Genomic DNA, 27,012 nt, shown 5'->3' with positions numbered 1-27,012 from the left:
CACTGGTACTTGACTCTTTATTGGGGTAAGGGGGAGTGCACTGGTTTAGCCCCACTGCTCCAGCTCCATGAGGAAGTGGTCGATGTCATCATAGAGGCTGTTGGTACTGGACAGGCACAGGCCAAGGCTGCTGCTGTCCAGAGAAGACACACCCTCACGTTGCACACCCTCTAGCTGTGCTCTACACAGCCATGGCTCCAGCTGTCGGGGAGAGTATCTGTCAGGGCACTGATGTCTGTCACCAGGCTGCCCACCTCCACCCGTGACCTGGGCCCCACCTTCACCAGGACGAGGCTCTTCTCTTTGGGTCTCCCGGCTGACAGGTCCTGCCCAAAGCCCAAGTAGATGGTGTAGTGTGGGGAGCCTTTGCGCTGCCGTGCCCGGAACTCTCCCAGCTCTGCAGGAATTGAGCAAGATGGTAGTGCTCCCGGGGGACTGCATGGGACAGCCCCATACAGACGCCTCACTGACCTCGGAAGAAGGTGCCAAAGTCGAAGATAGGGGTGTGGCAGTTACGCTCCAGCAGCTGGGCTGGGGTGGAGGGGCGGGCAGAGCCCAGTGGGCTGCCCACCTCCCAGTACACCTTGCACTTGCCCATGCGCAGGGCCCACAGCACAAGTCCCCGAAGCTCCAGCTGCAGGCCCGGGGCCACATGCCGCAGTAGCTCCTCTGTGTAGCGCAGCTGCTTCTGGTCAGGGAGCTCAGCGGGACTGGGGAAGACTACTGGCTGGGGTTCTGTGGCCAGGGCAGCTGGGCCTGTGGGGCTGTACAGGAACACACAGCTGGGGTGCCCCATCACCGCCTGCAGTACTGTTCTGCCCTTATACATGATGGTCACATCCAGGGCCCCTGGGCCCGGCCCTGTGGACAGACCAAGCTGTGAGCAATGTGAGAATACAATGAGGGGCTCTGCCTTTCAGGTGTTTGGGGACTGCACCCTGGCCTGCACTAGGGAAGGAAGGCTAGAGCTGGCACCTGTTACTGAGGCCATCCCACCCATCTCCCAGCCCCTCTCACCTGTCATCAGTGCTGGGTGCTGAGGCCTGGGGCTGGGGGCAGCCGCCACTGCCCATGCTGCACAAGACTCCTCCAGGGGGTGCTCTGAGCCTGAAGAGCAGTGGGAAAAGCAAAGCTGCCTGGTGGTGGCAAGCACTGACTGTTCCTACTGGTCCTCCTCATGGTGCCCCAGCTACCCACGCCTAGTGCACTCCACATCTTTCCCAAGGGCCAGTCCCAGGCACACTGCCTCCCCCAGGACCTTTGCTGTCTTCCCTGCTCTGCCCTACAGAGCAGAGGCTGGGACCTCACCAGGAGCCAGTGGAGGGACTGGGTCTGCCCCACTTGCAGCATCCAGCAGATGGTCCTCCAGGAGACTCTGCTGCAAAACCTCGGCCAGGAGGTCTCCAGTGTCACCAGCCGGGGTGGGCAGATGGATTGGCACTTGGGTCTCAGTATCTCCTCTTACCAGGAATGGCCCCAGGGGTCCACCCTGCAAGGGGGAGAACAGTCAGGTTAAGCAGCTGCCTAGGCCCCACACCTAGGAAGACAGAGAGGCAGAAACTATACCTGTGTGGGTGGGGCTTCTCTGAGGGCCTCTTCTTCCCCCTGGTGGACAGCTGGGCCTTCTGAGGCTGGCATGAGATCTGGCTGTAAAAGCCTGAGTAGCCAGGCTGGATTTTCCAGTCCCGATACCCCTCCCCTAGAAACAACCTGGGTATCCCAGGGCTCAGACTGGCAGAGAGATGGGGTGGACCTCCAGTAGCTCTGGCCTGCGCCTTGTTCAACCAGGCCGGTTTCTAAAACCGTTAAATCTCACCCCGGAGGCCACAGATGGCAGTGTCCTCTGCCTGCCACCTTGGCCCAGCCCTCCTTGCAGCGTCTCTCACCTCTCCACCCCAGCTCAGCCCCAGAGCTGAGCTTATACACTTTGTGCGGGTCCACATTGTCCCCTGAGTTGTCTTGCAGCATCATGAAACGCCGCGTGCTGTGCAGCGCGCAGCGGAAGTTGGTCTTCCAGCCGGCCCGCTCCGCAGCCTCAGCCTCTGGGGAAGGCTGGTCACCTCCGCTGTGGCTGGGCGGCCACCTGCCTCGGGCCACCGCCCAAGCCTGGTGAGGACAGAGAAGGTGGGTCTGGGGCGGGACCCGCAGGGCCCTGTGGGCAGGTCCTCCGCAGGGCCCTGTGGGCAGGTCCTCCACAGGGCGGGGCTGGGTCCCACCTTGAAGATGCGGGCGTCGGCCTCGCCCAGGTCCTTGCGCGAGAAGTGCTTCCAGGGCACGCGGAAGACGGTGCGGGTGTCGTCCAGCCACCGCAGCCCCTCATACCGGCCACTGCTGACCTCGCCCAGAAGCCACTCTCCGAACAGCACACGCTGGGGTCCCCTGCAGGCAGGGCAGTCACGCTGGGGTTAGGGCCGAGGGCAAGGCACACAGACCAGTATTGGCAGGGCGGACGGGTTCTCACCTCTCAAGAGCCCCTGCCATCTCTCCTTCTGCAGGGACAGTGTGTTCCTTTGTCCTGAGAGAGTTGTGGTCAAGGGAGGTGGTCAGGTTGTCACCACAGGTGATAAGGGTTCCTTGTACGTTACTTTGCTACGGGTGTCAGGTTGTGGCCACAGGTAGCGTGGCCAGGTATCACAGGTGTGACCAGGTGTTATGCTTGTTGGAGATCACAGATGCGGATGGTGGGCTTGTAGCCACCTACGTTGCCTGAGTGTGGATTTCTCGGCCGAGGTGGCTATCAATGTGACTGCAGATGCGGCGAGAGCGCACACGTGAAGTCACAGGTATTGACCCAGCGTCCGGGCCTGCACGGGCTCGCAGGCTGGACCCTGCGGAGACACGATGGCGTGGAGGGGGCGGTCCCGAGGCCAGGAAAGCGAAACCGCGCGTCCCAGGAAAACGAAACCTAAACTGCGGGGCGCGCGCCTCCCACAGTGCGGAACCCTCTCCCGCCGTGTCCTCCATCCCCGACCCCAGTCGGTGTCCAGTCCCCAACCCCACCTCCAGATCCTCAGTTCGGGACCCTCTCCCCCGACCCTCTGCCCGCTGGCTCTCCGACCCTTTACACTACCCCTCCCGAGTTGCTGCTCTGTATGGGGGACAAGGACCTGGCATGGGCCCTAGCTCCCCTCCTGCTCGCATGGGTCAGGACCCCATTTACCTGGTGCCGGAGCCGCCGGGACGGGGAAGCTTTGCTTCCCAAGAGGCAGCCGGCGTTTTTATAGTTCCGGGACAAGGGGCGGGGCGGGTCCGGAGAGCCCGGGTGCCACTCAGGCGTCACGTGCACCGGGGGCGGTTTCTGCAGGCGCTGCGCTGTCTCGGTGGGGAGGGGTGGGGGGTCGGGGGGGTTCCCGACGGCACCTGGGAGTCGCGGATGGGGGGCGGGTCGGCGTGGAGGATCAGCACCTGCAGGGTCCCTCTTCTCAGGGAAGCACGCTCTCTATGCACCGGGAGCAGGAGGCACGGCGGGAAAAGCCGGGAATCCCCCAACGTAGAGGCAAAATCGTACCCCAAGCAAAACCATGTCTTCTTTTTTTTTCCCCCCCATAATCGTGAGTGATGGGAGGTGGTGTGAAAGAGCGGCCGCGATGCGGTTCGCATTTACACTGAGAATTCAGACAGGAATATTCAAACTCTCGAAATGAAAACTTTTGAGGGTATTCGTGGTGCTTTTTCATTAGCAGAAGTGCTGACAGTTTGCTGTGCAGGAGGAAGGCCAACCCGGGGTGCTTCCCCAGGACGCAAGCCGAGGGCGCTCGGAGCCCAGCCATGGCCCGGGGTGCCCCGCATCCCAGCGGCCCCTGGCACCCTGGACGCCGCCTTCTGCCAGCGCCGCGGTGTCGTGCGGGTGTCCGGCAGGGGTCCCTCTGCGCGTTCACCCCCGGGGTGACGGCCCGGAGGCCACTCTCTCTCCAACCAGCCCCGGAGGGGGTCGCGCTGGCTCCACGCCGGGTGGGGAGCGGGAGGTCTGCAGTGAGGGCGCCCGTGCTCCGTGGTTAGCCAGGAGAGGCGCCGCCCGCGGGCGCAGCAGGTGTCGTACGGGAAGCGGCGCTCGGTGGTCCGGGTGGGGGACCAGCGGCCGGACCTCCGCAGGGGGAGATGGGAGAACGGCGTGTGCGGGACCCTCCCCCGCGCCGCCTCGCGCACGCCCGCCTGACGCCTCGGGCTCGGGATTCGAAAGGGTCACTTTATTCTGCCAAGGGAAGGGGAGCGGCTGGGGGAGGGCGGGGGGGCTGCGTTAGATGTCGGTGGAATCGCCGCCCCGCGCCTGGCCGGAGTCCTCGTCGCCGCTGCCCTCGCTGCCCGAGTCGCGGGCGCCGTCAGCGTCCGCGTTGGGCGTGTTGAGGACCACCACGTCGGCCTCGGCCCCGATGTCCTCGCCGAACCACACGGCCTTGTAGCCGCCCTCGGGCCGCCGCTCCTTGGTCAGGATGGACCTCACGGCCGAGGGGCTGTCCCCAGCGCGGGCGGCCGCGGGGGCCTCGGAGGCGCGGCGCAGAGGCTCGGGGCCGGGCCGCGCGGGGTCGGGGGGCGCGGGCGGCGCCTCCGTCGGGGCGGGGTCCGGCCTGGGGCTGGGCGTGGGCGTGGGGGTGGGCTTCCACTTGACCTCGTCGTCTGCGAGGAAGGCCTGGTTGTCAAAGCCGCCGGGCTGGGGTTTCTGGGGGCGCAATGAGGGAGTCAGCCAGCAGGGCGGCGCCGGGGCTCTGACTCCCGCCCGACCGACGGACCGACCGACCGACCGACCGTCCTCTGCGCTCCTCTGCCCCTACCCCACCCTTCCCCCCCTGGTGTCCTCACCTCGGGTCCCCTGCCCCAGCAAGTCCTGCTTTCCATGCCCACCAGTCCCCCATCCTTATCTCCAAGTGTCCATCTCTCCATTTCGCCCCATCCCCCATCTCACCATCCTTTTGTCTCCTCTCCATCTCCATCCTCTCTACTGTCCCCCTTTCTACCCTGCCCGGCCCTCCACTCCTGCTGAAAAGGATGACCTCACCCCAGCTTTGCCAGAGCAGCAATTGAGCCGGTGACCATAGTGCTTGTAGATGAGAACAGCCAGGGCGATGAGGGTCAGCAGCAGCAGCGCTCCCAGCACCCCACCCAGCACTGCCATGTCCACGATGGAGAAGTGCTGACCACCACTTGGCTCCACGCCAGGGCTGTCTTCTGGCATCCCTGCCAAAGACACCGTGGTCACTTACTGTTACAATACCCCAGACCCTTCTCTCAACAACCTGTGCCAGGCCAGGGCAGCCCCTCAACCACACACACACACACACACACACACACACACACACACAGAGCTGAGGGTCCAAAGAGTAGGTGCTACTAACTTCACCAGGGAGACAGTGAGTGTGAGGACACCAAGGCCTGGGGCTCCTGGGAGGCCAGGCTACTTCAGAGAGGGACGGCATGGGGTCAGTGCCATGAACTGCTCTGTAGTGACCTTAACATCCATTTTGAATAGAGCTAGACTTAGTCCAGAAGTGTGGCTCAATCCTTGCATTTCCTGTTCACACCCTCCAGGTGTCTACCTAGTACAACTGACCACCTCCCTGTGGGACAGCTGGTGTCAGTGTGAGACCTCCTGGACCCTGAGCTGGCCATAAATCCTCCAAGACTCCCAGTGGCAAGCCAGTTTGGATAACTCCCAATAGAGGTACTAACTAGCCCACGAGTGCCTCCTCCAGGCACTCCCACGAGCCTCCAGGAGAATGGTACCCCCAGGACCTGTAAGTAATACAGTGGACAGGGTCTGCTATGTTTTCAGGCTGCCCTTGAACTTCTGGACTCCATCAGCCTCCCTAGTAGCTGGGACTATAGGTGCTTGCTGCAGGAACAGGCCTTACGATCTTTTGTCAGTACTGGAGCCTACATCTTGAGCCACTTCACCAGGTTTTTTTTTTTTTTTTTTTTTGTGATGGGTTTTTTCAAGAGAGGGTCTCGCAAACTTTCTGCAGACTGGCTTCAAACCTCAATCCTCCTGACCTCTGCTTCCTGAGTACCTAGGATTACAGGTGTGAGCCATTGGTGCCCAGCTCAGACCTTACAATCTTAATTGCTATTCTGTATTTCCTAATCATCATTGAAGGGCACTCCCCATCTTAAAACCCTAAATTATTAAGAGCTCTGAGAATTGTGGGGCTTCCTGAATCCTAAATCTGGCCTCTGTCCCCATAACTTCCTCAGTTCACCCTCTTGGGGCCCTTGGACCCACCTGTCTCAGACCAGAAAAGGTCTCTTGGGGTTTCATGGTCGGTGAGGTCAGGCCAGGCCAGCCTGGGTGGACCCAGTGGGTACCCCTGGGCTGCCAGGTCCTGAGTTAGGAAGGGTGAAAGCAACTCTAGGGTAAGTGGGGTGGGGACTACCTGAGGGTGAAGGGCTCCTGCTGGGCCCAGGGGTGTTTGCTGGCTTCGGTGTCTGTGTTGAGCCCCCTCCAGGAGTAGCTGGCTGGGGGGAGGTGCTAGTTCCCACAGTGGGGGTCGTAGGCTGAGAGGTTGCTGGTTTGGGGGTCAGTGTTGAGCCCCCTCCAGGAGTAGCTGGCTGGGGGGAGGTGCTAGTTCCCACAGTGGGGGTCGTAGGCTGAGAGGTTCCTGGTTTGGGGGTCGGTGTTGAGCCCCCTCCAGGCTGGGGGGAGGTGCTAGTTCCCACAGTGGGGTCCCCCCCAGATGTGGGTGAAGCAGGTGGCGTCAGAGTCGTGCCTGAGGGTGGGTGAGGGTCAGAGCTGGTTGTGGAATGTCCTTCAGAGGTTCCAGGCGGCCTGGGTGTATCGGAGGTGGTGCTGCTTGAAGATGTAGCTGTCCCTCCAGTCTCTGGGGAGATGGGGGGCTCTGGGGAAATGAGGGACCAGGGACAGCATTGGGCTTGCCTCTGCCCCCAAGCATACATGCCCCAGGGGAAGAGCCACTGTGCATGGGGGACCCCAAGGCTCACCTGTAGAGGGGGGGTCCAGCTCTGACACCCGGATCTCAGCCACGGTGGTCGCTGTGCCAGAGGTCACAGTGTTTTGGGCCTCTACCTGGGGTGGGAAGGGGGCTTGTTCCTCCTGGGCCCCTTTTCACTTCACCCCAGAACACACTGCACCCCCCCCCCAACACACACACCTCAGCATAGAAGACTCCTTCTTGCTCCAGGGCCACCGCTGTCAGCACAAACTCCCCATTCATCTGGAACTCTGAGCAGTTGGTGATTCGATATGTGATGGCTGAGTTGAAGACCTGAGCATGACTGTAGTGAGTCCTGGGCCTGGGCTGACCCCACTGTCCATCCCAGGCCACCCACACAGAGAAGAGACTATGCAGACCGAGGGACCAAGCAGGCAAGGTCATGGGGTTCCTCAATGGGTAGGAGGAGGGGGCTTCATACCGGGAACTCAGAGTCCTGAGCCCAGATCCTCAGAGGCTGAGAGGGAGCAGTTGCATCCTTGACTGCCACACCAACCCCAGAGCCAATCACCACAGTGCCACGGTACAGGCTCTGGGAGAATCTGGGTGGCTCCCCCGTGGCAGCCCGGGCCTCCACAGTCACCTGGGTCACTGAGTAACGGGCCAGATCTGCCTGTTCACCCTGGAATGTTGGGGAGGGTGGCAGCAGTGACCAGCAGGGCCTTGGAGGTGGAGCTGCCACTGCAGCCAGGGCCCAGGTAACCTGTCCCTCCACCCCGTTCTGTGCCAGTACCCACCCTGATCAGCAAGAGGAAGGTCATAGCACTAGGGACAATCTTGGCCATAGTGAGGTTGCCAGAGTCAGCATCGATGACGAATGTGTTATCCTGGTTTCCTGGGGGAAAGCATGGTGGAGTTTGGCTATTGGTCCCCTCCACTGAGGTCCAGGGCCCCTGCTGGCTCTGCTTCAGCCCAAGGCGGGGATGGGGCTGGGGTCCACAGTGTGGGGACTGGTCCTCACTCACCTCCTATGATGCTGTAGATGATACGCTGGTTGATACCCTCATCTCCATCCACAGCATAGATGGGCCCGGGACGCAGGATAAGAGGGGACGGCTATGGAGAAGGGCACATGCTGAAGCTGGTGCCAGTGGCCCCAGCTTTGTCACTCCCGCTGATCCTCAGGGTCATTGAGGAGAGGGGAGGAGTTGGGCAGTGCCTGCCTAGGACAGAACTGCAGGATCCGTCACAATGCAGTGGTTCCCTTGGGACCCCTTACCAGGGAGTCCATCTGGACCCTAAGTCCTGGTGGGAAGGAAAGGTCCTGCCTCTCAACACAGTGGAGGCTCCGGTAGCACCTGGTGGCCTGGCCACACCTGCTCACTGGTGCCTCTGTCACCAGCAGTGACCAGCAATTGGCAGAGAAGCAGTTGTCCCTCAGGATCCCTCCAGTCCCATGTCCTGACTGACCTCCCAAGGTCCACACCCCTCTCCAATTTCTGTCTCATCGCCCCCTGACCATGGCTAGGACGGCTGACTTAGGAAGGAATTTGTTTCAAAATCATAACCAAAATTGCCTGTAAACCCATTAGGGAACCCAAGTCCACCCTCTGGTCCATACTCTGAGCCTCCCTGACCACTGTGCGGGACTCGAACCTGATTCTGAACTGCTCCGCCCCCTGGCGACCCCCCATTACCAGAGTATATCCCGTGGGGATGGCCCCATAGTACTGGGCCTGGAGGCAGACATAGCCATCTGAGTAGGTGCAAGGCAGGAACCAGGGGGGCCGAAGATCGGCTGGCAGCACCTTCAGGACCAGGGTGGCGTTGGTCGTGTGGCTGGGTACTTTGTTCTCATCCCAAGTGTCCTGTAACAGCCACCCCTACCTTGTCAGACCAGGAGTGGCTTGGACAGGACCTTGAGCATCCAGGACTCAGGGTGGGCATGACCTGCTCACCCGCACCAACAGCTGGAAGGTCATGGTCTGCATCTTGTAGAAATCCAGGGATTGGTCCAGCCTCAGAGCGGGGCGGTTTGCTCCCTCCAGGGAGAAGAAGCTGCTGGCACCCTGGGTGGGGGTGGGGAAGGCCCAGCCTGAGACCCTGGGAGATCCACGAACCAAGGCATCAGAGTTGAGGGGTCAGTTCAGTGTTGGGCAGGGGCAGGGTTGGCACTGACTGGGGTCACTTCCTGGAGGGTGTAGATCAAGATGTCATCCTTGTCTCGGTCTGTAGCCTTCAAATCTTCTTCAGGAATGACCACAGAGTTCACTTTGGTGTCCTGAGGATAAAGAGACACCCAAGTGTCTCTTCATTTTGGAGGCCAAGCTGATGGCCTCCATGGATGGGTTCCCATGGTGTGCCCCCCGCCCCCAGCCTAATACCTGTGCCCATCCTGTGCCCAGACAGCACCAGACTGGGCTCCACTGACTCACCTCTGGCACCTCCTGCTCCTTAATGGTAAAACTGAACTCTGGAGCATTGTCATTGACATCCAACACCGACACCAACACCCTCAGCTGTGTCACCTGCAGGGGAGGCATCAGCCTATCCACCTTTGCCCCACAAGCCCCCTCCTGGCTGGCAGCTGTGCTCTGATGCCCATCACACCTACCTCCCTCCCTTCCTCCCTCCCTCCCTTTCCTTCCTCCACTCCTTTGCTCATTCATTCAAACAACATTGGTGACATCAACAGAGTAGTGGCCTGGGGGCTCCTATGCTAGCAGGGACCCAGAAACATAAACAAAGCAGGACGTGTGGCAGATGCTCTGGAGAGAAACAGAAGATTCTGGGATCAGGCACCAGTGGCTCACGCCTGTAACCCTAGCTACTTGGGAGGTTGAGAACAGGATCGCTGTTTAAGGCCAGTCTGGGGAAATAGTTTGTGAGAGCCCATCGCCAAACTAACCACAGCGAGATGGAGTGGAGGTGTGGCTCAAGCTGTAGAATGCCTGCTTTGCAAACCTCAAGCCCTGAGTTTAAACCCCAGTCCCACCAAAAACAAAAACAAAAACAAACCTAGGTACACAACCAACAGAATCTCAAATGAGGAGAACTAAAACAATCTCATGTCTTTAAAAACAGATCTCCGAGAGAAAGGAGGGTGTCTAAAAAGAAAAGGAGGAGCTGTTCAGGGAGCCCTACAGCAGCTAGCTACATCATATGGATTTTGCTTGTGTTCACTTCAAACGAAAAACTGAGAAAGACGCTCCTAGGACCCAGGGAGAGGTGGACACAGGGCACTAGATGACAGGGAAGAGCAACTGCTCTCAGGTGTATAGCAGGTGTCAAGGCCTTGGTTTCTAGTGAGTGTATGTGTGTGGTACTGGGGAGGAAACCCAGGACCTTGCCCGTACTAGGCAAGCTCTCTACCACTGAGTTAAACCCCCAGCCCCCAAGACTATGTTTAAAAAAGAAGGGTCCTTGTCTACTGGACACGCTAGCTGAGATAGCTGTGGGAGACATGCCGTAGTGCAAGGGCAGAGCGTTGGGCGCAGGACTGCTCCTGATGGAGCTAGGGAGTGGGGGGGGGGGCTGCTATTTCTTCAAGTTTTCCTTAGTAAAAGGCAGGCTGGGGACTGAGATGTGTGGACAGGGTCGGGGGGGTGGTCCCCCTGAGGACCCATGTGCTCTTTCCCATGTAGGTGAGTGGGTGAGAGGAATGTGCCCACCAGGCTGGAGTCTCCATGTCTGGTGGGACGTGGAGATGGGAAGGGTGGGTCTGGGGCCTTGAGGAGGGAGGAAGGGTAAGAACAGAGATGGCAAGTGGCCAGCAGGTGAAGGTGCCTCCCATGTGCTGGGGTAAGTGGGTCAGGATTGTCTTAGGGCATCTGTTGGATAAATACCTGGGATGATGAGTCCATATCTCAGGGCAGAGTCTGAGCTGGAGGAAATGTGGGTGTAGTCAATAGGCTGACATTTAGAAACACCCTGGTGAGGTCACCGAGGAGGGGTACTGGGGTACTCTGTCAAGGAGAGCAGGGGTGGGCAGCAGGGAGGACTTACCACCGTGGTCCCTCTCTTGCACTCCAGGTATGCCTGCAGGATCTGGGTTTCCTGGGAAGCAGACAGGCGTTGTGAATCACCCACACAGTGACAGACCACACTGGCAAGGAGAGGGGGACAAAGATGGCAGGGGCTCCCCAGGGTCCCCATCATTGGTGGTATATCCTGAGGGCAGTGGGCACCCAGCAACTTCATCCTGTAGTGGCTGCACCCCACAGAGCCCTCACTCTTCCAGGAATCTTCTAGGGAAGGGGAGTGGGTGTCCACCCAAGCCTGCCACCTGCACCTCATAATCCAGAGTCGCGATGAGAAACAGCTGATCATTTTGGATCTGAAATGCCGAGGGGGTGGATGAGGATCCCAGGATCACCTCCTGGCCCTCCGGGACAGAGATGACTGCCAGAGGCCCGGTAATAATTGTGTTCTCCTCGAACTGGAAGATGGTCTGGTTCACAGAGCAGACTGGAAAGTTGGAGAGGAGAAGTTAGTGCCTCCCAGCCCCCAACCCTGCCGCCCATCCCACCCTCCTCTGTCCAGCATGTACCCTGGCTCTGGGCCAAGACCCCTAAGGGTTGGCCAAGCAGTACTGTGAGCAACGGCAGCAGGAGAGGAAGCCCCAACAGGGCCAGAGCCCCCATTTCGACGGCTGTTGCCAGGCAGGAGGGTCCAGCCTCTCTGGCGTCCAAGGCCAGTGTAGTTCCTGCCTTGGCGAACTTTGCCCCTGCCAGGCGCCGCCCCACTTTATGGTCCTTTACAACTGGCCTCTACCAAGGGGGCTCCCGCTGGCCGGCACAAAGCGGGGAACACGGGGGTCATCATTCAGCCCGAGCTAGAGATTCAGGGGTCAACTAGAGGCTCAACTCACAGACAGAACTGGGAAGGGCTGTGGGTCCAAGCTAGGCAGAGGTGGGTGGTCAGAGCTGGGCAGGGCTGAGGTTCAGAACTAAGCAGGGCTGTGAGGTCAGAGCTGGACAGGGCTGGGGGTAAGGGCTGAGAGTCAGGCAGGGGTTGGGGGGGTCAGAGCTAAACAGGGCTTGGAATCACAGCTGGGCAGAGCTGGGGGGTAGAGCTGGGCAGGCTGAGAGGAGCTGGAAGGGCTGTTGGGGGAGCTTGGCAGGGCCGAGGGGCAGAGCTGAGGCTGGGCTTAACCCTTGGTCTTGGGTTTGCTGTAACCCCTCCCCCTCAGGCTGGACTCTGCTTGGCTCTCCTCTAGAAGGTCCTTTGGGCAAAATCCCTGAAACAACCTCTTGAGGTTTCTTTGTAGACTGACCTCCCATTCACTGTCCTAAAGGGAAAGGCCCTCTGCCTCCTAGGAGCTCTTGCCAGTCCAAGGCAGGGGGCAATGATGAGGTGCAAATGGTGGCTTTCAGGGGCATCTGGGAGCTGGGGCACTAGTGCCTGACAGAAGGTTGGGGATCCTGGTGCCCCTTCAGACTCCTACCTGCCCTCAGGCCCTCCACAACAGGGGAGAGGGCACTGGTGGGCTCAGGAGGGAGGTAGGGCTGCTGTGACAAGAGGGGGCCCAAGCCTTCCCCACTCCAGGCTTTAACGTGAGCTTTTCTGTGTGCCTAAAACACCTTCATGAGTCTCTGGCCTCTCTTTGAGGACCGAGAAATTCAGGCTTCCACCTCCCAGCCATGCAGTGCACCCAAATGCTCCTGTGTGCTCACTTGTGTCCACATCTCTGTCTCCACCACACAGGTTGGGTGAGGGGTGAGACCACATGGACTGTCATCCTGGACACATGCAACCAAGAGGTCCTCTCAGGTCCTCTCGCTCCAGGGGACTCCTGCCTCCTGGATGAGCTCCTTTAACACCCCTCCTGAGCCTCCTCTCCCTCTTGCTGCACACTGACCATGTAACCCCCTTGCACAGAAGTGAAAGGAGGACACCCTGAGTCCCTGAATGTCTGCTAAGTGGATGACAAAGGGTGGGTGGGGCACTGGGGAGTTCAGCTGGAGGGACAGGAGATGACCCTGATGCCAGATAAAGAATGAGTGCCTGGCTGGCCTCTTAGGTTTAAAGGGCAGCTGGGTGTAGTTGCAGTCCTTGCTGGGGCGGACAGGGCCCTCCTTCCACCTGTCAGCCCCACTGAGCAGGGGCTGCCTCGGTTGTATGAGAGGGCGCACACCTTGGGCTCTGAGACCAGGGTCTGAATTCCTTTTATTGGTGCCAAGTACAACCCCTTCCCGCGGGTCTCCCCTTTCCCACTCAGGGTTCTCCTTCCTTCTCATCTGGGCTGCCTCCTTGCTTCAGCCCACTCTGAAGTCATGACCCCAGGAGGCAGCCAGGGAGACCAGGTACGATCCAGGGGGCTCCTCAAGGGCATCCTGCAGAGACAAGCAGGTTAGGGGTTGGGACTTAGAGGCAGAGCTAACCAGAAGCCCCAGGGGAGAAGGAAGGGTGTGGTGGGAGTCTCAGCTAGAGGGCAGCGGGTGCTCACCAGGCCTGCAGAGCAGGTACTTCAGACCACCGCAGGCAGAGCTGACCCTCCGCGGGTTTGGACCAGGTGGTGCCATTCTCCGTGTCCTGCTCACTGCCCCCCCCCATCCCAAGTCAGAATGAGTCCTGGAGTTGAGGAATCCCGCGTGGCTGATGGGGACAACAGGCCAGGCCTGTCCCACCGCGGCACCCTCCCTGTCCCCACCTGCCCTGCCCACCTGCGCTTCCCCACCAGGCCCTGCAGCAGTCGCTGCAACCGCGCGCTGTCCCGCAGGCGGCTGAGCTCGCTCGTGAACGTCCCGTCCGAGTGTCTCGCGGCCCTGGAAAGGGGCGAGGGCGGGGAAGCGGCGTCCTGGTCAAGAGCGCGGGGAGCGCGGGGAGCGCGGGGAGCGCGGGGTGGGCGGGACGGACGCGGCTCACCTGCAGAGTGAGGGAGCGCGGGGAACGACGGGCAAGGTGGGCGGGGACGCGGGGCACGGGGGACGCGGGGGACGCGGCTCACCTGGGGTGCGCGGGGCGGGGGGGACGCGGGGGACGGGGCTCACCTGGGGTGCGTAGGGCGGGGGTGGGCGGGGCCGACGCGGCTCACCTGGGGGGCGCGGGGCACTGGGGACGCGGGACGCGGGGTACGCGGGGAACGCGGCTCACCTGGGGGGTGCGGGGCGCGGGGGACGCGGGACGCGGGGGACGCGGGGGACGCGGCTCACCTGGGGGGCGCGGGCAGCGCGGCGGAGCCCGCGAGCAGCAGCAGCAGCAGCAGCAGCGGGAGCGGCGGGGCCATGTCGGGCGCGGGCCGTGCAGAGTCTGCAGCCGCGCCCAGCCCCGCGCTCCCCTTTATAGCGGCTCGGGGGTGGGGGGCTCCCAGCACCGCCCCGGCTCCGCGCGGCCGGGCCGCACCCCATCGATTGCGGGAAGGTCAGGGCCGCCCCCCCAGCTGTCGTCCGGCCGCCTCCCGTCCCCACCGCCGCGATGGCGCCCCTCGGCCGGCTGGCTAGGGTGAGGGGGGGGACAGCCGGGAGTGTCCGCGCCTGCTGCGGGGGCCGCGGGGCAGCGCCACCAGCTGGGGCGCTGGGGACAGGACGGAGGGAACAGCACTGTGAACCCCTGGCCTGTGTGCCTTGGAGCAGAGCCCAGAGAGTGACCCTCCCGCGAGCGACAGGCGTGGCCCGCAGCGGGGAGGTGGGCTGCGGAGGGGACAGGGGGACGGCTGGAGGAGTGGAGGCTACTCGAAGGTAGTCCTGGGAAGTGGGGGGACCCTGTCCCGAAAGCCCCTGTAAAGGCCAGGGCAGGAGGCCCAGTGCGGAGAAGGGCCCCAGTGACCTCAGGTGGAGCACCATGAGGCAAAGGTCAGAACCTGGTGGTCCCCGGGTTGTGCTTTTGGAGGGAAGAAACCCAGCCTGGTGGCAGGAAGCAGGCAAGCAAGGGAGCAAGAAGAAGGGGGCTACGGATGGAGGTTGACTACAATTAGACTTTTAGAACTTGATCATGGCTGGGGACACAGCTCAGTAGAGTGCTTGCCTAGATGTACCAGGCCCTGGGTTGAACTACTTGCGCCCCAAACAAAACCAAAACAACTCACGGAGATACTGGGGTTTGACCTACACACATAGCAAGCAAATGCTTTACCACTTGAGCCACTGCACCAGCCCTGTTTTGTGATGGGTATTTTCTAGATAGGGTCTTGCAAACTATTTGGTCAGGGCTGGCCTCTAACTGCAATCCTCCTGACCTCTGCCTCCTGAGTAGTTTGGATTACAGGCATGAGCCACTGGAGCCCACTCACAAAATTCTGAAATGCAAATGATAAATTTAACAAAACTGTCATAAACACTTCTTGTGTAAAACTTTGCATGCGTTTTTCTGGATGCGGGTGGTGGCTCATGCCTATAGTCCTACCTACTCGGGAGGCAGAGCTCAGGAGGATTGGACTGGCAGAGTGGTTCAAGAAGAGTGCATGCCTAGCAAGCATAGGCCTTGAGGATCGGGGTTGGAAGCCAGACCCAGGGAAATAGTTCTCCAAACCCTAGCTCAAAAATATCCAAAACAAAAAGTGCTAGTGGAGGTGCTCAAGTGGTAAAGTGCCTGCCTAGCAAGCATGAGGCCCTGAGTTCAAGCCTCAGTACAACAACAACAAAAGTTTGCACGCACTTTAAAACTAAGTACTAACCTTCATGTTTTAGAGTTTTCAGTTTGTGGAAAAATTGAGTTGAAATTACGGTTTTCCCTTTACTGCTCCCTCCAGTCACTTTCCCCTGTACTAAAAAATTCTGGCTCACGATTGTAATCCCAGGGATTCCAGGAACTAGAGGTCAGGAGGCTTGAGGTTGGAGGACAACACAAGCAGAAAGTCAGCAAGAGCCATCATCTCAACCAACGAAAGGCTGGGCATGGCGGCTTCTGCCTGCATCCACTGAGCCATTTCCTGACTTTGAGGGTCTTTTGCTCCTTTTTCTTGCCTATTGCTCTGACTAGAAGGTCCAGGACAAGGCTGAGTAGAAGCAGTAAAATAAGCACACTTGTCTTGTTCCTGCTGTTTGGGGAAAAGCTTTCAGTTTTCACCCCTGTATCTGAGCATGATGTGTGATGCGTTTTTCATTGGGGACCTTTCCTTCTATTCTTAGTTTCTGGGGTTTTTTTTGTCCTTCCTTTCCAGTGCTGGGGACTGAATCCAGAGCACTGCACACGCCAGGCCAAGCACTGCACACGCCAGGCCAAGCACTGCTCTACACTGAGCTACACGTCCACTTCGGTTTTTTTTTTAAATCGTAAAAGGGCATTGGGTTTCTATTAAATGCTTTTTTTGCATCAATTGAGATGACCTTGTGGGATTTTTCTTCACTGTATTAATGTAGTGTGTTACATTTGATTGGGTTTCATCCGTTGAATTACCCTTGCATTCCTGGGATAAATCCCACCGGGTCATGGTGTATAATCCTTTAAAAATGGTACTGGATTTACTGGCATTTTGCTGAGAATTTTTTTAGATTAAAAGGGGATATTATGTTGGAGTCTTCTTTCTTGTGATGTCATTTGTATTGAGTTTTGAGAGTTTTTTCTGTATTTTATAAAGACCTACTATTTATATATATATATATATTTATATATATAAAATATATATATATCACTTGCTGGATACATCACTGGCTAATATTTCCTTGCATTATGTGGCTGGAAGTTTGTTTTTTCTCCTCAAAGTGCTTTGGTTCCTTTTATTGGAGAATGGTAGTAGAAATGAAGACCTAGCTGTTCAGTACAGGCTTGTTGTTGGTTCTTTATCCTTTCAGGTGACACAGCAGGAAACGAGTATGGCTACACATACAGTGCGTGCACACATCTGTATGGTGTGTCTGTGTGTTAACAGGCATTAATGTACTGACCCACTAACTCTGGTAAGTCACTGTGTGACTCTGCCTAACCTCTTCAGCTTGCTGATTTGTCAACCTCCCACCTCATGAGAAGTCTCAATCCCATTGTCTTACTAACTCAAAAGAACCCAGGACACATGAGGTGGGAAGTAGGTTCCCAAAGTTCACAATATATGGGTGGGGCTTTGTTGTCATAGCCAGGAAATCATTCTGAAACTCAGTGCCATGAAGACTTTCCAGTGTTTTCTTCGAGGAGTTTTACAGTTTCCGGTCTTATGTTTAAAACTTTACTCCACTTTCAGTTGATTTTGTGTCGGGTGTGAGATAAAAGTTCAGTTTCTCACCAGGCACCAGTGGCTTATGCCTGTAATCCTAGCTACTTGGGAGGGTGAGGATCAGGATTTGAACCCAGCCCAGGCAACATAAACCAGAGCAAAATGGATGGAGGTGTGACTTAAGCCCTAGAGCGCCTGCTTTGCAAGTGTGAAGCCCTGAGTTCAAATTCCAGTCTTAACAAACAACAACAAAAGAGTTCAGTTTCTTTCCTTTGGGTGTGTACATCCAGCTTTCTGAATATCATTTTGTGGAAGAGACTATTCTTTCATCACGTGTGTTCCTGACACCCTTGTTGAAGATCCGCTGACTCTGAGTGTGGTTTTATTTCTCAGCTGCTGCTGCTGGTAGCTCCAGCAGCTCCTGTTCTTGTTAAGCAGAGATCTCAGCGATGACTGTATTTTTCTCTCTCCAGCTTTTGGGGTGACATTTTTTCTGAAACCTCAGTTCTCTGATGGGTCAAAAAAAGTCACTGGTTTTTCGTTTCCCTCAGATTTTTCTTGTGAAAAGGGAACTGACCAACAGACTCTAGTTTTCTTTTAAATTTGTATGACCAGATGTTTACCCATAGCTATTTAGACAGTTCAGCAAAACACAATCGTTTCGTTTTTGCATTTAGAGCAAATGACCATCTGTGACAGCTAGAATCAATTAAATTATATATGGTCACTATCGGTGGCAGCTTCTAAGTTCATGTAGAAGGTATGTTTTGTTCCTAAGTCTCTGAGAGTGTATATGGTTTAACAGCTATCATAAACATCCAAGTTAAATTGGATATGGCTGTAGTAGGCAGAACCCTGAAATACCCTCCTAACCTGGAAGTTATAAATTTTGACAAAGTCTGTCTTATCTATTTTCACTTGTAGATCATGTCTCAAAACTGAACTGTTTGCCTAATCCCAGGTTACAAAGGTGGGATGTTTTCTTCCATGTTCACTGTTTTTAGTTTTATATTTAAATGGTTCATTTGGAGTTAGGGTTTTTTATTTATTATTTTTTGGCGGTTCTGGGGTTTGAACTCAGGGCCTCACACTTGCTCAGCAGGTGCTCTACCACTTGAGCCACTCCGCCAGCTCCCACTTCCCTGCTGTTAGTTTTTATATAAAGTATGAGGTTTGACAATATAGGCACCATACAACAAGTCCTCACATAACCTGAGGCAAAAAAAATACCCCTGATAAACTGAAAGGAGAAATAGAAAACCCATAGTTGTGCTTGGAGAACTCACTACTCCTCTCAGAAATGAACAGATCAGCAAGGACATAGATGGTCCAAACAGCACCCTCCTGGCCTTATTGGCATTTGTAGACCACCCAGTAACATCCCTTCCCAGCCTGGCTTGACTGGCAGATCTGCCGGCAAGAGGAGGCTCAAAGCAGACCAGGGCACAGTTACCACTTAGTCCCCACCCAGGATCCCAGGGCCATGCCTGCTCTGGAGTTCCAGGCACGTGTATTGAAAGCTCTTGCTCAAGGCTACAGTGGGAAGGAAAGGCTGCCTTCCACTTAGCAGCTGCCCCAAGCCCCAAAGGATTACAGGGGTTTAGATGTCTAATGCAGGGAGGGGGCACCTAAAAGCCCCACACCTACCTCTCCACACAGATTTCCTTTAAGGACCTCCAGTGACTACAGACATAAGCATCACCGTGCACCTGCATTTTCTGAGCCCTTCTTGTCTCTAATACATTCAGGCTCAGTTGTCAGGCTGGCCAGATTCCTCTGAAATCTTTGAAATCAGGATCTACTTCTGGTGACACCCCTGTGTGTGCGCCAGGAGCCCCTTGGAACCTCCTGCCCAATCAGGGAGGCGTTTGCCAGAAAGGAAGGCCAGGGGCGGGCATCTGCACGGGAGTCAGGGAGTGTGCCAGGTGTCAATGGCTCACATCTGTAGTCCTAGCTATTCTGGAGGCAGAGATCAGGAGGATCATAGTTCAAAGTCAGCCCAGGCAAATAGTTCACAATATCCTATCTCAAAAATACTCAACACAAAAAGGGCCGGCAGAGTGGCTCAAGGTGTAGAGTGCTTGCCTAGCAAACATGAGGCTCTAAGTTCAAACCCTAGTATTGTGGGGGGGGAAAAAAAAGGGAGTGACACAATGTGCACCCACTTGGAGGACAGCCCTTTTAGGGACAGGGCTCCAGAAAATATCACTGTCTTATTAAGCACATAAAGAAAATTATCCCCCTAATACAGTTTCCACCTACTTTCTCTCTATGCTCCTTTATGAGGACTGTCCTCACTGCCTTCTGTGGCCATCTCTTCATGTGAATCTGGGATCCCCACCCCGAGCGAGGCTCTTGCAGTCCCATGTTGGTAGCAGAGTGAAAAGCGTGGTCCCAGACTCAGTAAGGAGAGAGAGCCACTGGAGGTGACACTCCTGGACGATTTCATTAACAGCTGCTGAAGTCCTCACCATCTCAAAAGCAAGGAATTCCAGGGTCAAAAGGGTACATATCGTGCTGGGGGTCACAGGCTCAATTAATGGAATTAGGGTTGACTGAGCCACTAAGGGGTGTCCCCTCAGGAGGGTAGAGGGTTTAGGAGGATGGACTGGCCAAGCCTGGAAGGAAACATTGGCCAACCATCACCTGATCCATGGTCTGACAGTGGCTGAGCCTGATTTCAGGACCAAAGGCCAGAGGCTGCTGCGGGGGGAGGGCAGGAGGTCTGAAGCCTGAACGCGGCCAGGGTGTTGGAAAAAGAATTTACAGCAAACTGGGTTGCACCACCCAGCTTCAGCGGGCCCTAGGGCAGGTGGACAGCCCTGGAGCCTTCAGAAGGCTGGGGTGCGGGGGGATGCAGGGGGTGGATGGCAATGCCTGAGGGCTGCTGAGGAGCCTGAGCTTGGGTTTCCCCGTGTCTAGTCCAAACCTCCTGGGAAGAACATCCTCCTCAACGCCCCCGCGGACAGGGTCCACGTCTCCCCTGCTGGCTGGCAGGGGACCCGGAGGCCTGCAGGGGCCTGAGGGCCTCACCAGACCAGCGGGCTGGCGCTGGCGTCGGGGGTCCGGCCAACCCGCCCTCCCCGTCGGCTTCTCGCTGTGCTGGCCAGCGTCTCCTCCAACCCAGAGCGGCACTGGCCGACGCTGGGCCTGCCTGTGCCGGTCCCTCATTCAATGCCCATCTCTTCTGCCAGTGTCCCAGGGCGCGTAAGTTCTAGATGAGCAGACAGGGCGCACGGTGGAACGGCGCACCCCGCATTAGCCGGGGCGAGGCGGGGCGCGCGGGGGGCGGGACTCCGGGGAGTGCGCGCGGCGGGTTAGCGGTGCCCCGCGCCTGCCCGGCCGCGTGGGGCTGGCGCGCCATGGGGAACCGCAGCGCTGCAGACGCGGGTGGGCTGCTGGCCGGGCGTGGGCCGGACGCAGGGGCCCCGGGCGCGGGACTTGGGGTGGCGGGCTCGGCGGTGCTGGCGGGGGGCGTGCTGCTGATAGGTGCGGTGCTGGCGGGGAACTCGCTCGTGTGCGTGAGCGTGGCCTCGGAGCGCGCTCTGCAGACGCCCACCAACTACTTCATCGTGAGCCTGGCGGCCGCGGACCTCCTCCTCGCCCTGCTGGTGCTGCCGCTCTTTGTCTACTCCGAGGTGAGCCTGAGTGCGCCCTGTCCTAGTCCCCTCCGAGGCCCCTGCGCGACCTGCGGTTTGCACTCTCTGGAGTCTTAGGCCCCTGCGTTTGCCAGGCGCCTGGGCCCATCACACCCTGGCCCCCACTAGACCCTGCCCCTCGCAGCCCTGCGCCTTTTCTGCTGTTAGTTCGTTCTCCTACCCTCTCCTTGGTCCCTCTCCTTTTCCCTTCTCTCTTGGCATCTGTCACCCAAGAGAGAGGCCCTTGTCCATCCAGCCTGGGGATCCCAGAAACTGGCGACTTCCTCAGTCATGCTCTGCCCTCCTCCCCAGCTCTGCCTCCCCCTTTCCCTGGGAGCCAGCTGGACAGACAGGCAGGTGTGGCTCAGCCCCTGCACTGCCCACCGCCATGCCTGGCCACCCGCATGCCTGCATTGGTCAGTCCCCACCAGCACAGCCAGTGGAGGAAGCCCACTGCCTGCGGCCACGCAGCTGCCGGGAGCTGAGGGCAGTGAGCAGAACGCAGGGAAGGAGGCCTGCGCAGTCAGAGAACCTGAGTTGTGTGGGTCAGAGCTCCTGCAACAAGTCTGGGCTTGGGGTGGGTCCCCTGTGGTGCCAACCCCTCTGCTCTGAGGTTTGACCAGAGAAAAGCCGATTAGGTCTCTGCTGGGAACACTGTGTCCTGAGCTGTGGGGGATGGGAGACCTGGGTTTTTTAAGGTGGATGTGGTGAGTCCTGGCACTGGGGCAGAGGCTAGCAACACAAGGCCACGCTTGACCTCAGCTCCTCCCTAGCCGCAGACAGACGTCACCATTAAGCTCCTAATCGTCCCAAATCAGTGGGAAGGGATTTAGGGGGTGAGGAGCTGTAGCTTCTTTGCCCTTGAGGAGGGCTACCCCCTTGTGAAATCCTGGACAGGGCACTGTGAGGTTGTTTATGTCCTCAGGACAGTTGTTATGTGGATATTGTCACTACTCTCATCTCACAATGAGATAACAAGTGAAGGAACTCGGCCAAAGTCCCACTGTGACAGTTGAACCAGACAGGATGACTCTTAGCTGCGCCCTGGGGGAAAGGAGACTTTCGGTTTGAGTTTGGGGTGCGCTTGGGAATCCCTTCCAGCAGATGGCATCACCCTCCACTCTTAGGTCTTCCCCAGACTTCTCACCTCCTAACAGGAGACAGCAGGTCTACCACCCGGCCCAGCCCTATGTGCTGAGGGACAGTCCAGGCCAGTGGACGTCCCCAGCTGCTTCAGGCTCACATCGCGCTCGCATTGCACTCTCATCGGGTTCCCTTCATTGCACTCTCATCGGGTTCCCTTCCAGTCTGATCCTTAGCCCTTGCTCGCCCCGAATTGTGGGGGTCAGAGAGTCCTCGGCTAGGAAAGTTCAGGTCTTGCGTCTCATTGCTTCATCTTCTGCATGGCCAGGTGCAGGACGGCACGTGGCTGTTCAGCCCCCGCCTCTGCGACGCGCTCATGGCCATGGACGTTATGCTGTGCACCGCCTCCATCTTCAACCTGTGCGCCATCAGCGTGGACAGGTGAGCCCCGGCCAGCCGCGCGCCCCGCCCACCCCGCGTGGCCTGCTCCGCGGGCCTCACCGCGCTCTGCGCCGCGCAGGTTCGTGGCGGTGGCGGTGCCGCTGCGCTACAACCGGCAGGGTCGGCGCCAGCTGCTGCTCATCGGCGCCACGTGGCTGCTGTCGGCCGCGGTGGCGGCGCCCGTGCTCTGCGGCCTCAACGATGTGCGCGGCCGTGATCCGGCCGTGTGCCGCCTGGAGGACCGCGACTACGTGGTCTACTCGTCCGTGTGCTCCTTCTTCCTGCCCTGTCCGCTTATGCTGCTGCTCTACTGGGCCACGTTCCGCGGCCTGCGGCGCTGGGGGGCCACGCGGCGTGCCAAGCTGCATGGTCGTGCGCCCCGCCGGCCCAGCGGTCCGGGCCCGCCCGCGCCGGACCTCCCCCAGAGCCCCGGCTGCCCCGACTGTCCACTCCCCTCGCCGCACCTCCCCCAGAGCCCCGGCTGCCCGGATTGTCCACTCCCCTCGCCGCACCTCCCCCAGAGCCCCGGCTGCCCCGACTGTCCACTCCCCTCGCCGCACCTCCCCCAGAGCCCCGGCTGCCCGGATTGTCCACTTCCCCCACAGGGTCCCCCCCAGAGCCCCTGTGGCCTGGACTGTCCATTCCCCACGCGGGGCCTCCCCCAGAGCTCCTGCTGCCCCCACTGCTCGTCCCCCGACGATGCTATCCCCGAGGCCCTCCCGCACCGGCCCCCGACACCTGCCCGCAGGAGGACGCGCGCCAAGATCACAGGCAGGGAGCGCAAGGCCATGAGAGTCCTGCCGGTGGTAGTCGGTGGGTTCCTGCCCTTGGGCGAGGCGGGACCGATGGATGGTGGGAATGGGAGAGGAGAGGGGGTCCCTGGGGAGGTGGAGGCCCGGGAGGGGTCCGGGGGTGCTGGCTCAAGGCTCACGGAGGCCGCCCCCAGGGGCCTTCCTGGTGTGCTGGACGCCCTTCTTCGTGGTGCACATCACCCGGGCGCTGTGTCCCGCCTGCTTCATGCCCCCGCGCCTGGTCAGCGCCGTCACCTGGCTGGGCTATGTCAACAGCGCTCTCAATCCTGTCATCTACACCGTGTTCAACACGGAGTTCCGCAACGTCTTCCGAAAGGCCCGGCGCCTCTGCTGCTGCTGAGCAGGCCACCCTTGCCCTGAAAAGAGGGCAAGGACACCCCAGCAGGTGGGGCCATGCCTCTGATCAAACAGATTCCTCCCTACCCACCTGTGAAGGCTCCTGGGGTGGGGAGAGAGCAGGGAAGGGAGGGGGGCCTCACTGGCCCCATACCCACCCTACAGTTGGTTAAACCCCTCTGTCCTCCCAGGAGGTGCTCAGGGAGGGGAAGGCTCTCAAGGGTCCTTGTTCTGCTCAAGAAGGAGTGTCCACAGCACCTGACTCAGTTTCCCCCTCACTATGAGAGAGCGGGGCAGGGAGAGGAACTGTGCCCTCAGAGTGTGGTTATGGGAGTCTCCTGGGACTGCCCGGTCCCTAGAGGGAAGGCATCCAAGGACCCAGCCAGGCCAGCTCCTGCTTCTTAAGAGTCCCAGCAAGACGGAGCTCTGGGTTGGGCTGTCACTGCACAGTGCAGCTGGACTGGCCTCCTTGAGGTCAGAGTACAGCTGCCTGCCAGCTTCTGGCCAGAAGATGCTCGAAACTCAGCGGAGAGGGGCTTAGGACACTGACCAAGCCCTGCCTGCACGCCTCCCTGGTGGGAAGACCACATGCAGGGCCACCAGGTGCTCAAGCAGCCTCTGCTCCATGGCTAGGCCCTGGGGCAGAATGGCCCAAGGCTGGGCAGAGACCCAAGCTGTCTCTGAGCTGTCTTCTCAACCACAGTGCAGCTCCCTGTCCCTGAGAACAAAGGGGGCAACTACTGGCAGGGACAGCCCATTCTGGATGGCACCGTGGCTGTCCGGGTCCCCCCACTCCCACCCCATCCTGTCCTTGGTCATGGGAGAGAGAGATGTGGGTCAGGCCTGCGGGTGGGAGCGTTCCTGTGTCGAAGCTGCAACGACAGCTAGCACAAGGTGCCACATTCTCTTAACACTGGGAGATTATGGACTGTGAGTTCTGTGGCTACAGGCATAGCCTCAGTGTGCTAAAATACTCCATGCAGAGTACTCCAGTACCAGTAAGTACTGCAGCTCCCCCCACTGGATGTGTGTGTCCCCTGCCACCTTCTCCAAGAAGCTTCCCTTACACTGGTATCACCCTGAATGTGCCTGGCCCTTGGTGATCCCTGCTGAAAACCTCTGCAGACAGAAGAGTGAGGCCATGACTCATGTGGGTGGGACAGAAACCACCAGAGGCCTGATACAGCTAGGGGGACTCAGCCTCAAGTGCTAGCACCTGAAACTCTGTGAGCCTTACCAGGCTTAGAGACACCCAACACCCATGAAGTCCCCAGGTTTCTATTCTCTGAAATGGAAACTGCCCCCAACACACCCGTCTTGGTGCTCTGAGGCCCTCACATGGCTCCACCCAGGGGGTAGGCACTCTGGGCAGCCCTGCAGGCTGCCCCCTGGTCAGCAGAGATCTGGTTATTTTCAGGTTTGGGGGATTTGGGTGCAGGTGCCTTGCTGGATCTCCTTTGGTCCTCAGTCTCCTGCCACTGTTAGGCTGCGCGCCCCCTGGGGAAAGCCAAAACCACACTGAAGAGCCTCAGTAGACTCTCCTGGGCCTGAACATGGCCAAGGGCAAAGCCCCTGCTGAACAGTGGGGACTGAGGCCGCCACCAGAGAGAGCTTCCAGGAAACAGGGCCAGTGTAAAAGGATACTAGGCTCACTCAGGGCAGAAATAAACTGCACGGTTGTGAGGACCCCAGACTCAGCAGGGAGAGGCCTCAGGCTGGGTGCTTGGAGCCCCAGTGCCTGGGCTCACTGTAAAGCCCAGGGAGAAGGAAATGGGATCCAGGGCCTCCTGGGCTCACCTGCCCTTCCTCTCAGGGATGTCTGGCTACCCCAGGAATCTCTGGATTCTGTTGGGTACAGAAAATCCTTCCAGCAGGATTCAGAACAATTCCCAGCTTGGTGCAGGGCTGGGAATTTACTTTCACACACCATGGTGTGAAGCTGGCGGACACTCATACCCCGCAGAAACACTGCTTTAGAGGAGTGAGAATCACTGTGTGTGTAGGGTCACCCTAAGCTTGCCAGGCGATGTTCAAGACTGCACCTCCAGGCCCTCAAAGAGCCTGCACCTCCATTCCACAGCACAGAGGAGCCTCTGGACCTAAGTCCAGAAGAGATGAGACCACAAGAGGATTTCTGAAAACATGCAGAAGCCTCTGGAACATGGACGACTGCCCTTTGGCAGCTCTCTTGGTCAGTAGAGGAGCTAGATCCATTCCAGGTCAAATATGCTGGATGAGCCTCCCCCAGTGGCACCCAGCCCCCTTGGTCTTGCTTCTGGGGACAATGGCCACCACAGGGCTAGGTAATGAGAAGAGACAGAGTGGACAGAAAGAAAACATGACCAGGGCTTTGCACGCAGACGCCCTGGGCACAAGCCACCCATCTCATTTCACGTGTATTAAATGGGGCTGCCCTGGGACCTCTTGAGAGGCGCAGCCTGGACACCAGGGGAGTCCAGGGAGAGGATCAGGAGCCCAGCCTATGTCTAGGTGGCCACACCGTTTTCATGGAACATCTCAAGGAAAGATAGGCTGGAAACTTCTCAGAGGCTACAGATTGGCCTGCATCATGTGCCAGCCCTTGCTTGGGTCTGTCTCAGCACCATGGATGCACCATACCTGACGCATGGAGGTCCCACCCACAATCAGGACACACAGTGGGGACCTTCAGGCCTCTGAGCCCCAAGCGGCACTGGGATCTCCTGTCTGGGTGGCTGTGGGAACTTTATTTACAACTTTATTGACAGACACAACACATATGTACACACATTGTGGCACAGGGCACTCCTGTGAGTAAAACTGACGCTCATGATCCAGGGACGAAAGAGCACCGTGACAGGGCAGGGACCCTGGGCTGCCGAAGCACCCTGCCCTGCAATGCCACCACCATTCCTCAGGGCTCCAGCAGGAGGAGTTCATCTCCGAGGACACAGTCACTCAGACTGCTAACAACTTGTCCAGCAAGTTCCTTCACTTCCCACAGCCCCTCTTCTCAATGTCCCCCACATCTTTGAGAGGCCTTTGAGCTTCGATAGCCTCACAGTGGTGTGGGGAGGGGCCTGGCTCACACAGTGACTTTCTCAATCACGCTCTCTTCCACATGGACTTCATCTGCCTGGACAGTGACAGCTGCTGACTGGCCACACATGTGCTGATGGTCTTTCCAGTCCTGAAAGGAAGGTCATGCATATTAACAGAAGGCCAATGAAGGAGCTGCCCCCTGGGCAGAGCAAGATGTCTGTACACAAAGGCCTTGGTGGGAACCCTGGGCCCTCACTCATCTAAGCACCTGTGTACCTGGGCCTGTTCTGAATGTCCCTGCCTAGTGTCCAGCATTCCCCACACTTGGGGGGTTGCGGGGATCTGACAAGCAGGTTGACCCTATAAACAAGATTCCTCAATTTGCTCAGACACTTCCATCCCTTTTGGTTTTGTTTTTCTTTCTTGTGGTGCTGATGAACCCAGGGCCTGCTGCATGCTAGGCAAGCGCTCCACCACTGAGCTACACCCCTGCCTTTCCATGTTTTATTTTGTTTCAATTTGTTTTTTGCTATCAGGAATTTAAACAAAAAAACAGAGCCACGCACAGCGTAGCGTGCCTGTAATCCCAGTACGTGGGAGATAGGAGGCAGGAGGATGATGCCTGTAAGGCCAGCCTGGACTATACGGCCAGGCCAAAAATTAAAATTAAAACAAAGTAAAGGGCTGGTGGAGCAGCTCAAGTAGTAGAGCGC

The 27,012-nt window shown here is 58.3% G+C and overlaps 5 protein-coding genes across 10 annotated transcripts in view; 1 reads left to right on the top strand and 4 right to left on the bottom strand.

The window, feature by feature from the left end:
* Window positions 1-3: 3 nt before the first annotated feature.
* Irf7 (interferon regulatory factor 7) lies at window positions 4-3,240 on the bottom strand. 2 transcript variants are annotated; one of them, XM_020182033.2, is made up of 10 exons: window positions 3,161-3,240; window positions 2,462-2,828; window positions 2,217-2,379; window positions 1,887-2,106; window positions 1,567-1,631; window positions 1,309-1,489; window positions 1,018-1,107; window positions 472-861; window positions 279-397; window positions 4-201 (listed from the first exon to the last, which is right to left on the bottom strand). In XM_020182033.2, the coding sequence occupies exons 2-10, from the start codon at window positions 2,479-2,481 to the stop codon at window positions 46-48; spliced, it is 1,404 nt and encodes a 467-aa protein (XP_020037622.1). In that variant the 5' UTR covers window positions 2,482-2,828; window positions 3,161-3,240; the 3' UTR covers window positions 4-45. The 2 variants fall into 2 exon arrangements, with proteins under 2 accessions (XP_020037622.1, XP_073908015.1); XM_074051914.1 differs by having other exon boundaries at window positions 285-397.
* A 974-nt stretch (window positions 3,241-4,214) lies between these two features.
* Window positions 4,215-11,615, bottom strand: Cdhr5 (cadherin related family member 5). Of its 3 annotated transcripts, none has more exons than XM_020181954.2 (15): window positions 11,431-11,615; window positions 11,173-11,348; window positions 10,887-10,937; window positions 9,317-9,409; window positions 9,061-9,162; window positions 8,840-8,950; window positions 8,579-8,749; window positions 7,907-7,997; window positions 7,679-7,776; window positions 7,363-7,563; window positions 7,101-7,214; window positions 6,931-7,015; window positions 6,366-6,827; window positions 4,994-5,172; window positions 4,215-4,657 (listed from the first exon to the last, which is right to left on the bottom strand). In XM_020181954.2, exons 1-15 carry the CDS (start codon window positions 11,522-11,524, stop codon window positions 4,238-4,240), a joined length of 2,448 nt encoding a protein of 815 aa, XP_020037543.2. In that variant the 5' UTR covers window positions 11,525-11,615; the 3' UTR covers window positions 4,215-4,237. The 3 variants fall into 3 exon arrangements, with proteins under 3 accessions (XP_020037543.2, XP_073907906.1, XP_073907913.1); XM_074051805.1 differs by having other exon boundaries at window positions 6,699-6,827; XM_074051812.1 differs by lacking the exon at window positions 6,366-6,827.
* Window positions 11,616-13,037: 1,422 nt separating this feature from the next.
* Window positions 13,038-14,125, bottom strand: Sct (secretin). The gene is made up of 4 exons (XM_074069779.1): window positions 14,036-14,125; window positions 13,547-13,648; window positions 13,330-13,422; window positions 13,038-13,216 (listed from the first exon to the last, which is right to left on the bottom strand). The coding sequence occupies exons 1-4, from the start codon at window positions 14,107-14,109 to the stop codon at window positions 13,117-13,119; spliced, it is 369 nt and encodes a 122-aa protein (XP_073925880.1). The 5' UTR covers window positions 14,110-14,125; the 3' UTR covers window positions 13,038-13,116.
* Window positions 14,126-20,330: 6,205 nt separating this feature from the next.
* Window positions 20,331-25,905, top strand: Drd4 (dopamine receptor D4). Its single transcript, XM_074051756.1, has 5 exons — window positions 20,331-20,606; window positions 22,018-22,130; window positions 22,210-22,943; window positions 23,077-23,327; window positions 25,359-25,905. Exons 1-4 carry the CDS (start codon window positions 20,331-20,333, stop codon window positions 23,280-23,282), a joined length of 1,329 nt encoding a protein of 442 aa, XP_073907857.1. The 3' UTR covers window positions 23,283-23,327; window positions 25,359-25,905.
* Window positions 25,906-25,983: 78 nt separating this feature from the next.
* The window catches only part of Deaf1 (DEAF1 transcription factor), a 30,138-nt gene continuing 29,109 nt past the window's right edge, over window positions 25,984-27,012 (bottom strand). For all 3 annotated transcript variants that reach the window (XM_020182405.2, XM_074051731.1, XM_020182413.2), the window contains one exon: window positions 25,984-26,447. In XM_020182405.2, coding sequence (XP_020037994.1) covers window positions 26,363-26,447 — 85 coding nt within the window. In that variant the 3' untranslated portion in view covers window positions 25,984-26,362. The remainder of the gene's footprint in view (window positions 26,448-27,012) is intronic.

Source organism: Castor canadensis, chromosome 1, assembly GCF_047511655.1.
Source record: "Castor canadensis chromosome 1, mCasCan1.hap1v2, whole genome shotgun sequence".
In the NCBI taxonomy this organism is placed as follows: Eukaryota; Metazoa; Chordata; class Mammalia; order Rodentia; family Castoridae; genus Castor; species Castor canadensis.
Note: the sequence above shows the minus strand (reverse complement) of the source record. Positions and strands in the feature narration are given on the sequence as shown.